Below are 11,309 nucleotides of genomic sequence, written 5' to 3' on the forward strand. Positions count from 1 at the left end.
CGCATTTTAAAAAATGAATAAATAAATAAAAATGTACTGTCTAGGCCCGGCCCCTTCTCGCCCCCTAGAGGCAAGGATGGTAATGGAGGCTTTTAAACTGTGTGTGGCCATCTGTCAGGGGTGCTTTGTGCTTTTCCTCGATGGCCATGCGGTCTCTTATAATGATATGATTCATCTCCAAGGTATCTCATGAGGTAGTTCTACAAAAAGTTATTCAGAAATTTAGAAATCGCCAAGTATTTCGGATAAGGGATTCTCGAACTGTATTACCTCTTTTGGGGGTGGGCGGGGGGGGGGGGGGAGAAGGGGCCAGGCCCTGTCTAGGCCCGACCCCTTCTCGCCCCCTAGAGGCAGGGATAGTAATAGCCGCCCCTGCCTTCCCGCTTTTCCCGACACCTTCTCCTTTCCCTTCCCATACGCATGCGCACTTCCGACATTCCCCGCCTACTCAGGCAGCTTCGCGCGCCCTACGCATGCGCATTCGCGAGCTTCGGCGCCGCCAGGGCGACATGCCCCAACAGTCATGGCGACGCGGCCTTGTTTGGGGCTGGCGGTGGCTGTGCTTGGTGGCGCTGGCGGTTTTCCCTCCGGGAAACGGTAAAGACGCCTCGCCGCTCCTGTTCTTTTCCTGGAAGGCACCCTTTCCCTCCCAGGCGCCTCCTTCATCCTCAAACCGCGAGGAGGCGGCGAAAGGCTCCCGTCATGGTGGTCAAGAAATCCAGAGGAAGGACGGGCCCTCCGCGGTCGCCCGAAGTTTAAGAGGCACCTAGAGATGTGTGGATGGCGGAGCAGGATGGCCCTTGCCCGAAATGCTTGGGTCCAGACATGATTCCGTTTTTTAAAATATTTTGGAACTATTTTGTGTATTATGAAATTTATCTTCCGAATATAAACCCCAAGCTACATTTTTTTGTCATACACGCATAGCATGAAGGTCAATCTTCCCTTTCGCTCAGACCTTTCGTCTTGGGTTGCTGTGAGTTTTCCAGGAGGTATGGCCATGTTCCAGAAGCATTCTTTCCTGACTCCCCCCCCCCCCCCCCCCAATCTATGGCAGGAATCCGCAGAGGTTGTGAGGTCTGTTGGAAACTAGGCAAGTGGGATTTATATATGTGTGGAAAGTCAAGCGTGATGGGGGGGGGGGGGGGACTATTGTCTGTTGGAGGCAAGTGTGAATGTTGCAATTTATAATCTTGACTAGCATTGAAAAGCCTTGCAGCTTCAAAGCCTGGCTGATTCCTGCCTGTCGGAATCCTTTGTTGGAAGGTGTTAGCTGGCCTCGATTGTTTCATGTCTGGAATTCCCTTGCTTTTTTAATTTATTTACTGTCATGGTTTTAGAGTTTTTAAAATACTGTTAGCCACATTTTGTTCATTTTCTTAGTTTCCTCCCTTCTGTTGAAATTGTCCACATGCTTGTGGATTCCAATGGCTTCTCTTTGTAGTCAGGACAGTAAATAAAGAACAACACTCTGAAAGGGGAATTCCAGACATGAAACAATCAGGGCCAGCTAACACCTTCCAGCAAAGTATTCCCCCAGGCTTTAAAGCTACAAGGCTTTTCAATGCTAATCAAGGTGATTAATTGCAACATTCACACTTGCCTTCAACAGACAAAAGTTCTTTCTCCCACCCTGGACCTTCCACAGATATATAAACCTCACTTGCATAATTTCCAACAAACTTCACAACCTCAGAAATGGCTGCCATAGATGTGAGCGAAACGTCAGCAAAGAATGCTTTTGGAATATGGCATACATCCTGGAAAACTCATAGCATTCCAGTGAGTCCAGCTATGAACGCCTTCAACAATTTTTTTGTATTTTCTTCCCTTACTTTCACTCATATCTCCCTCTCTTTCTTTCCTTCACTCCCACCTTTCCTCTCTCTTCTCATCCTTCTCTCCTTCCTTTCCCTTAGTTTTCTCGTTCTTCCCTCCCTCTAACACTAGTCACTTATCCGCATCACTCTCCTCTCCCAGTTGCATCACAGGGGGCCACTTCACCTAGCAACAACCAACCTGCTTGGGTCCTTTTCTTTCCTTGAGCTCTGGGCCCAAAATGGGTGGTCATTTGAGTCCAGCCCCTGCAAATATTTTAAGTTGGATAATGAAGGTCATGTGCCAAGTAGCCCAGTTCCATCAAACCATGTGGGAGCCTTAGTAGTACAAACCAATATACATACATACTTTGACATATATTTATAGATACTTTACATTTTGTGCACATTGAACCATCAGAAAGGAAAGGTTTGAGCTCACAAAGCTATGTACAGATCTTGGGAGCACTTTGGGTTTCTGGCTCCAATTATATAGGGCTCACTCCAGAATCCCACATCTTACATGCCCCACGTACTTTCTTCAGTACTGAGTGTATGGACTTTTTTCCACCAGTGTTGTGCAGTAGATTTCAACCTGTGGGTCTCCAGATGTTTTTGCCTTCAACTCCCAGAAATCCTAATGGCTGGTAAAATGGCTGGGATTTCTTAAGAGTTGTAGGTCAAAACACCTGGGAACCCACAGGTTGAGAACCACTGGTACAGAGGCTGTCGTTGAGTTGCTTCTGCAGAATTCTGGGAAATGTAATTTCGGGCGGAACCTCAGAGCATTTGGAATTCAAAGCTAGAGAGGCCTTTGGCTGCCTGAACTATATTTCTCAGAAATCTGCAGGAGCAGATCGGACAAGCGGCAAACACAAGCTTCTGTTCTGTAACGCTGGTGGGAAAACGTCCTAAGGGAGATGGACTGGATGGAAGGAGGAAACCTCTTGAGGACTGTCCTTCCCTGTGTGTGACTTTGCAAGACAGTTTGTTGTCAAGAATTAATTAAATTGTTACCCAGCTGTCAGCAAAGGCTGGTCCCAGATCTGTATCCCTTATTTGGAAATCTGAAATTCTCCAGAATTGTCCACTGAAATAGTTCCAACTTTGCTTTCTGATGGTTCAGTGTACATACTTTGTTTCATGCCTAAAAATATAAAAAATGTTGCATATAAAATTACCTTAAGGCTAGTGCATATTAAACATTTGAATTTTTGTTTAGGCTTGGATTCCATCCCCAAGAAACCTCATTATTATATGCAAATATTCAAAAATCCAAGGTAATTCATGTGCAAAGGATACTCAAGTGTAGTTCTAAAAATGGAGATAGACTCCCACTTGACTTCAGAAAGCCTTTTGCAACTGTGACAGCTCTTTTCCTGTGTATTCCTTTTACAAGTGTGAATCTTTGCCATAGAATAATATGTAAACTGCAGTCCTGTACTCATATTTATTGGGATAAGGCTTATTGAATTCAGCAGGAGTCTTGAATAAGAGTGTTGCTCTACAGGGCTGTTTTCTTATAAATGCAGTACTTACCTGAAGAAAAAGTCTTCAGTAAGGTTTCTGAGCATGTGCAACAGTAATATATTCAGAAAGGGAATGAGTTGTTTGTAATTTTTATTCGTTTAACAAAATCCAGAAACCACATGTATAAACATATAATAGAAAAATGTGCAAAGTTCATTTTATAAATTGTAAAGTATGATTGTATTATAGATTTAAAGCTAGTGTGCATTGGGGGCTATTTGAAAAGCAATTTTTTTATTTGAAATGATTTAATACATTTAAAGAAAGTGAAAATGCTATTTTTGTTGCAGTTTACACAGAAAGCCCAGAGAAACTTGAGTCCCAAATGCCAAGTACAGTTGCCTCTCCACTTTTGTGGGTTTATTTTTTGATTTGATTATTCACAGTTTTGATTAATATGAACTCTCCAAGAATCTCTAGGGCAACTAAAATGATTAAGTGTCTGGAGAACAAGCCGTATGAGGAGTGGCTTAAAGAGCTGGGCATGTTTAGCCTACAGAAGAGAAGGCTGAGAGAAGACTTGATAGCCATGTATAAATACGTGAGGGGAAGTCATAGGGAGGAGGGAGGGAGCTTGTTTTCTGCTGCCTTGGAGGCTAGGATGCGGGACAATGGCTTCAAACTACAGGAAAGGAGATTCCACCTGAACATTAGGAAGAACTTCCCCACTGTGAGAGCTGTTCGGCACTGGAACTCTCTGCCCCGGAGTGTGGTTGAGGCTCCTTCTTTGGAGGCTTTTAAGCAGAGGCTGGATGGCCATCTGTCGGGGGTGCTTTGAATGTCATTTTCTTGCTTCTTGGCAAGGTGTTGGACTGGATGGCCCGTGAGGTCTCTTCCAACTCTATGATTCTATGATTCCTCCAGTCCATCTCTATAGTCAACCCTTCTCAGAAGATGACGGTAAAGTTGCACTGGAGAATTTAGAGGATAAAAAAGTATTTGCAGTTTTTTCACTTTTCCGGGCATTCTGTGGTCCTGTGGAGGATTGAGTGTATTTTTTTATTCCTGACATTTTTACTTAATTTTTATTTTATTCTAAAATGCAACTTAATAAAAAAAAACAAAGCAACCAAAACAATACTAAAATAATCTCTCCCCACTGATTTCCTTTAATCCCTGTATCCCCTCCCTTAAAAAAACATGCAAATAAAATAAAAATATAGAAAAATATACAAAAGACACTAAAATCTAAATGACTCCACCCAAGCTTAGGCATCTATCAAAATATTATAATGTACTTCTAGTTGCATCAATGTCTGCTATATATAGACATTTATCTAGGATTATTACCTACCCACGAATTATATTTATACAAACAGTTTGAACGTTTTGACTAAAATTTGGGTATTGGAGTTTTATATTTTGTAGCCCATCCCAATATCATCCTTATTTCTCTTTAATCTAGACTGATCTTACTATATTGCAACATTTTTTTTCAATATAGTGTATTACTGTATTATATTTCCCCCCTTCATTTTCAGTTACAGTAGAGTTCCGGTAATCCGATTTAAACGGGACTATATCTCAGATACACGGATCTGTCGGATAACCAGATCTGTGGGCAAACGCCCCAGCCTAGGGAAGCGCGGGGCGTGCCACTGCTTAGCGACATGCTCAGTGCTTCTCTAAAGGCCCAAGCACCTACTAGAGGGAGGAAACTTCTCCCTTCGGCAGGTGCCCCGGCCCAGGCAAGCGCCGAGTGTGCTGCTGCTTAGTGACATGCTCGGTGCTTCTCTAAAGGCCCAAGTGCCTACTGGAGGGAGGAAACTTCTCCCTTCAGTAGGTGCCCTGGCCCAGGGAAGCACCAAGCATGCCGCTGCTTAGCGATACGCATGGTGCTTCTCTAAAGGCCCAAGAGGCTACCGGAAACTTCTCCCTTCGGCAGGCGCCCCGGCTTAAGGAAGCACCGAGCCTGCCTCTGCTTAGCGACACACTCAGCGCTTCTCTAAAGGTCCAAGCGCCTACTGGAGGGAGGAAACTTCCTTCGGCAGGTACCCTGGCCCAGGGAAGTGCCGAGCATGCCGTTGCTTAGTGAACAAATAACAAAGAAATAATTATATTTTAATATTTTCAAAGATGTCTGTTTATCCCAATCCATTCTTGAGATTTTTCTTATGCATCATACCAGCCTTCAAATAGCAAAATGTTCATTTAATTTTAATATGTTTCTCCCATCAAAAAGACTCTCCTACATTTCAGACAAGCTTTACTTGTCTGTTTGAGCAAAACCTGAAACCTTCAATGTCTTTTTTCTTTATTTCAGTCTGAAAATGGTTTTCCCTCTTTTCTTCTTTACTCATGTCTGCTTACACAGTATTTATAGGAATCTACTTGTTTTTCTTATTTTTGGTCCTTAGTTGTCTCTGCCTTTTAGGCTGATAATTCTTGATCGATCTGTAGTACTGTATCTGCTCTCCCTTCTCTTTATGTCTTCTTTCTATTTGGTAATTTGTTTTGTGACTGTTAAGATTTGTTTGGATTCAGTTATTGTATCTTTAAGATCCTTAATTCTGATTTCAAGTTTAGAAAGCCCTTTTAAAAATTCCGTCAACATTTGCAAAATCTGTAGCTGGGACCCAAAACCAGCTTTTCTTTGCAAATTGCTTTCTTCCCACATCAAGCAGAAGTTAGTGGGAATGTTCGTTTTTTTTACTCTGTCCCTTAAGTAATTTTATTCTGGATATTTAATGAGCCTTTTTATCCCTCATAAATATTGTTTCAAGGTTTGATTACTTTTATAGTCTATATTTTGGTATATAACCTGTCTTAAATAATGCACTAGAGACAGAATGTGGTGTTTATTTTTGTTATATTTTTGAACAATTCTTAGGTGACTGCTATATTTCTGAATTGCCTGAATTTGCTTATTCTGAACCTAAGCTTCGCTCAGTTCCAGACTCTGTTGGAGATGGTTATATTATTACATATGTTTGCAAATTAGGTTTTGCAAAGATTCCTGGAATAAAAGGATACACTGTGTGCCGCAGTTATACTTGGTCATCAATAGAAGAATCTTGTGATGGTATGTGCTGCTTTAAAATGCAAGAATGATATTTACCTGGCTTTTCTCAAAAGATTAATACAAGAGTGGACTTCATATGACACACAAGGCTGATTTTTATGGTCCAGTGCGAGAAACCTGTAGTGGTATGTTCTACTCTAAGATGAAAAAATGTTTACTTGGCTATTCTTTAAAAAATTATTCTAATTTATGAGTGGGCTTCATATGACACACAGGTATTCTCAGTGTACATCCATTTGTTTTTTTTTTAGGGTGGGTGGGGTGAAGCCCTTCCCATAGATTTCTTTTTCACTTTTGTGGTTTGCAAAATGGCCTATGTTAAACTGATAGTGAGTTGGATAGAGGACAATAGAGGCTGAACACATTCCTTATTAGGTCTTAGAGGTCTCCTTCCTTTTTGTACTTACAGTAGAGTCTCACTTATCCAACACTCGCTTATCCAATGTTCTGGATTATCCAGCGTTTTTTTGTAGTCAAATGTTTTCAATGCACCGTGATATTTTGGTGCCAAGTATGTAAATAGTATACAGTAATTTCTACATAGAATTACTGTGTATTGAACTACTTTTTCTGTCAAATTTGTGGTATAACATGATGTTTTGGTGCTTAATTTGTAAAAGCATAACCTAATTTGATGTTTAATAGGCTTTTCCTTAATACCTCCTTATTATCCAACATATTCGCTTATCCAATGTTCTGCCAGCACGTTTCTGTTGGATAAGTGAGACTCTACTGAATTTTTAAAATTTAAAATGCCTGATGCCTCTACAAGAATGGAAGGTCAGTTTTTCTATGTCCCTTCCCATCCAATGTTTTGAGCACCAAACAGGCTTATTTTCAAAGGAAGAAATAAACCAATTGAGATAAGGAGTGACGATTGAAAGCAACCAGATAACAAGTAAGATCTACTAAATTCCCCTCTTTTACACAACCATTAGGAACACGGAATCTATACTTTATAGCAGTGGTTCCCAACCTTTGGTCTTCCAGGTGTTTTGGACTTCAACTCCCAGAAATCCCAGCCAGCTTACCAGCTGTTAGGAACTGTGGGAGCTGAAGTCCAAAACACCTGAGGCCCAAAGGTTGGGAACCACTGCTGTACAGAAAGCTGCTCTGAGGCCTAAAACAGCCCCTCCCTCTTTTCTGTCAAAAATAACCAAATTTGTCAAAATGTTCCCCTTAGGATTTAGCTTTAAAATCTTTTAACCCAGTGGTTCTCAACTTGTGGACCCCAAGGTGTTTTGGCCTATAACTCCCAGAAATCCCAGCAGATTACCAGCTGTTAGGATTTCTGGGTGTCGAAGGCCAAAACATCTGGGGACCCACAGGTTGAGAACCACTGTTTTAACCCCTTGATCATTCCCTACTAAACATATTTCAGTTTGCCAATACTTCTTGAACTGTAGTACTCAAAACAGTATTTCAGGTGAGGTGTAATCCAACAGAACTACAACTATTTCTTCCCTTGATCTAGACAAGGAATCCAGACACAAGTGCATTTGGGTTTTTGCATCAAATAACCGTGTTGACTTATTTTAACTTTTAACTCCTAGATTTCATCTTCATTGTTCAAGTTGTATGTTGGTTATCCCACATTTTTTGTATCTTTTGATTGATTTCATATAATTCCAAAGTAAAGAATTATTTTAACAATATAAAGTAGAGTCTCACTTATCCAAGAAAAACGGGCCGGCAGAACATTGGATAAGTGAAAATGTTGGATAATAAGGAGGGATTAAGAAAAAAGCCTATTAATCATAAAATTACATTATGATTTTACAAATTAAGCACCAAAACATCATGTTTTACAACAAATTGACAGAAAAAGTTCAATACACAGTAATGTTATGTACTAATTACTGTATTTATGAATTTAGCACCAAAACATTGCAACATTTACTACAAAAACATTGACTACCAAAAGGCAGATTGCGTTGGATAATACAGAACATTGAATAAGTGAAGCTTGGATAAGTGAGACTCTACTGTATGTACACTTAACTAAACAACCGCTGTGGGTAGGAGCTGTTTGAGAGTTACTAATAAAGATAGCCCTAACTGATATTATACCCCATACTATTATAGACGATAAACTCTGTAATAACTTAACATGAATATTGAAATTAATTTTGAAATGCAATAATTAATAGCAAACTAAGGCAAATAGAGACTACCCGATCCTATTCTAACACAGGTTTTCTGGATTATAAAAAGAGCTTTTTAAAAATGAAAGTATTTGAGGTTGCTTGAATTCCAGTTAACTGGGAGTCTATTGTAATAAGCAACCAAATGACTACTTGGTAGGCAACCAAGATAGCCATGTGCAGGACTTACCTAGCTGTTTCATACCTGGGCTTCCTCTGTAGAAATTTTCAGTTTTCTAATGTTCTATGTGTTAGTGTCATTGGTTATGAACAGAACTATAGTAGATAGGAAAATTACACCAGATACTATCCATCCAAAGAAAGTCTTTACAAATTGCTTATTTATTCATTCATTTTATAGTCTGCCTTTTCCCCAAGTCTGCAACTCAGTATAGCTTTCACAATAAAAATACTATAATTAAAAACTTAAGGATAGCCACATTAAAACAGAATACCAAACACAACTAAACTTATTGATAGCTGACCAAGACAACCAAGACAATCTGTTACAGTGACAAAAGTGGCATAATGCCAAATAATTACTGAATGCTGAGACCCCCTGGCTAGCTCAGGAAGGGAGACTGTTGAGCAGCAGAATGGGAAGAAATTATTATTATTGATAATAATCCTGCCCTCTCTCCCCAAGGGGACTCGGAGCGGCTTACAAGGAAAACAATATAAATAATAATCACATTTACAATCTAGGGAAAGTTAACACTAAAAGAGCAAATGAAAAGAAAAACAAATCATTATACATAAGAAAAATTAAAGCACACGACCATATTAATAGCTCAAAACATCAATCATAAATATAAAACTAGGTATAATTAAGACATGTGATACACTAATGACACCATAAATCCTACTCTTGTTTTAAAAGGCTGTAAGATCCAGTTAAAATTAATCATATTTTGAGCCTACTTTGCTTAGATTACAATTAGCCATTTTCAAAAGCCTGCTTCCAGAGCCATGTTTTCAGTTGCTTTCTAAAGGTTGTTAATGTTGGCGCTAGTCTAATCTTGCGAAGGGCGTTCCAGAACCGGGGGGCGGTCACTGAGAAGGCCCTTTCCCTTTTCCCCACCAGCCATGCCCTTGACGGAGGTGGGACCATGAGAAGGGCCTCCCCAGCGGACCTCAGGGCCCGGGCAGGTTCATGGGGGGGGGGGGGGAACACGGTCACGCGAATAGGCTGGACTCGAACCGTATAGGGCTTTATAGGTAACTAGCTGTGCCCGGCCACGCGTTGCTGTGGCGAAGTATGGTGGTATGGGAAATAAAGTATTGAGGAATTGGTGGTAGTTAAGGTCAAGGGTAAAGGTTTTCCCCAGACATTAAGTCCAGTCGTGTCTTACTCTGGAGGTTGGTGCTCATCTCCATTTGTAAGCTGAAGAGCCGGCGTTGTCCGTAGACTCCTCCAAGGTCATGTGGGATGACTACATGGAGCGGCGTTACCTTCCCGCCGGAGCAGTACCTATTGATGCACTCACATTTGCATGTTTTCGAAATTCTGGGTTGGCAGAAGCTGGGGCTAACAGTGGGGGCTCTCTCCGCTCCCCCAATTCAAACCTGTGGCCTTTTGGTCCAGAAGTTCAGCAGCTCAGCGCTTTAACACGCTGCGCCATCAGGGGATATTATTTCCTAAAGGTTGTGAATATACAATATTTCTGATTGGTTTTTTTTTGTTTGTTGGAGGCAAGTATGAATGCTGCAATTAGGAAAAATGATTAGGATGTAATGGCCTTGCAGCTTTAAAGCCTGGCTGTTTCCTCCCTGAGTGAATTTTTTGTTGGGAGGTGTTAGCTGTTTTTGTAGTCAGTGTTTTAAATTCATTGTGATATTTTAGTCGTAAATTTGTAAATACAGTACAGTAGAGTCTCACTTATCCAACATAAACGGGCCGGCAGAACGTTGGATAAGCGAATATGTTGGATAATGAGGAATTAAGGATAACCCTATTAAACATCAAATTAAGTTATGATTTTACAAATTAAGCACCAAAACATCATGTTAGACAACAAATTTGTCAGAAAAAGTAGTTCAATACGCAGTAATGCTATATAGTAATTACTGTATTTATGAATTTAGCACCAAAATATCACAATATATTGAAAGCATTGACTACAAAAATGCGTTGGATAATCCAGAACGTTGGATAAGCGAGTGTTGGATAAGTGAGACTCTACTGTAAATACTACATAGCATTACTGCGCATGGAACTACTTTTTCTGTCAAATTTATTGTATAATATGATGTTTTGGTGCTTAATTTGTATAACGATTACCTAATTTGATGTTTAATTGGCTTTTCCTGAATCCCTTCTTATTATCCAACATATTCACTTATCCTGCCGGCTTGTTTACGTTGGATAAGTGAGACTCTACTGTATATTTCTAATCTTATATTATCTGCTCAGAACTGGATTATATGAGGCCCCTTCTTCACAGCTGTATAAAATGCACACTGAAGTGGATTATATGGTAGTGTGGAGTCAAGATAATCCAGTGCAAAGCAGAAAATATAAGATTATAAATGGGTTATATAGCTGTGTGGAAGGGCCTTGAGTCTACACTGCCATATAATCCAGTGCAAATTAGATAATCTGTGGAAGAAGTCTAAGTGAGGCCTAAATCTGCCTGTCCCCTAACTGAAACCTGGCTGTCCCTTGGTTGCTAGGCAACCAAGTGGGCAGAGATTAGCCCTCTAAACTGGCAGCAATTGGATAAAAAAAATTATTGCTCTCCCTCTAATTAGGACTTTCTTTTTCTTTTCTTTTTGTTGTATCAACCTTGAGGCGTG

At 40.4% G+C, this 11,309-nt stretch overlaps 1 protein-coding gene across 12 annotated transcripts in view; it reads left to right on the forward strand.

Annotated features, from left to right (window-relative positions):
• The first annotated feature begins 300 nt into the window (after positions 1-300).
• The window catches only part of LOC103279811 (C4b-binding protein), a 30,621-nt gene continuing 19,612 nt past the window's right edge, over positions 301-11,309 (forward strand). For 7 of the 12 annotated variants that reach the window (XM_062978620.1, XM_062978622.1, XM_062978623.1 and 4 more), the window contains exons 1-2: positions 307-597; positions 6,178-6,369. In XM_062978620.1, the coding sequence (XP_062834690.1) occupies positions 474-597; positions 6,178-6,369 (316 nt within the window). In that variant the 5' untranslated portion in view covers positions 307-473. The other 5 variants (XM_062978629.1, XM_062978630.1, XM_062978627.1 and 2 more) reach the window with 5 other exon arrangements.

Source organism: Anolis carolinensis, chromosome 4, assembly GCF_035594765.1.
Source record: "Anolis carolinensis isolate JA03-04 chromosome 4, rAnoCar3.1.pri, whole genome shotgun sequence".
Lineage (NCBI taxonomy): Eukaryota > Metazoa > Chordata > Lepidosauria > Squamata > Dactyloidae > Anolis > Anolis carolinensis.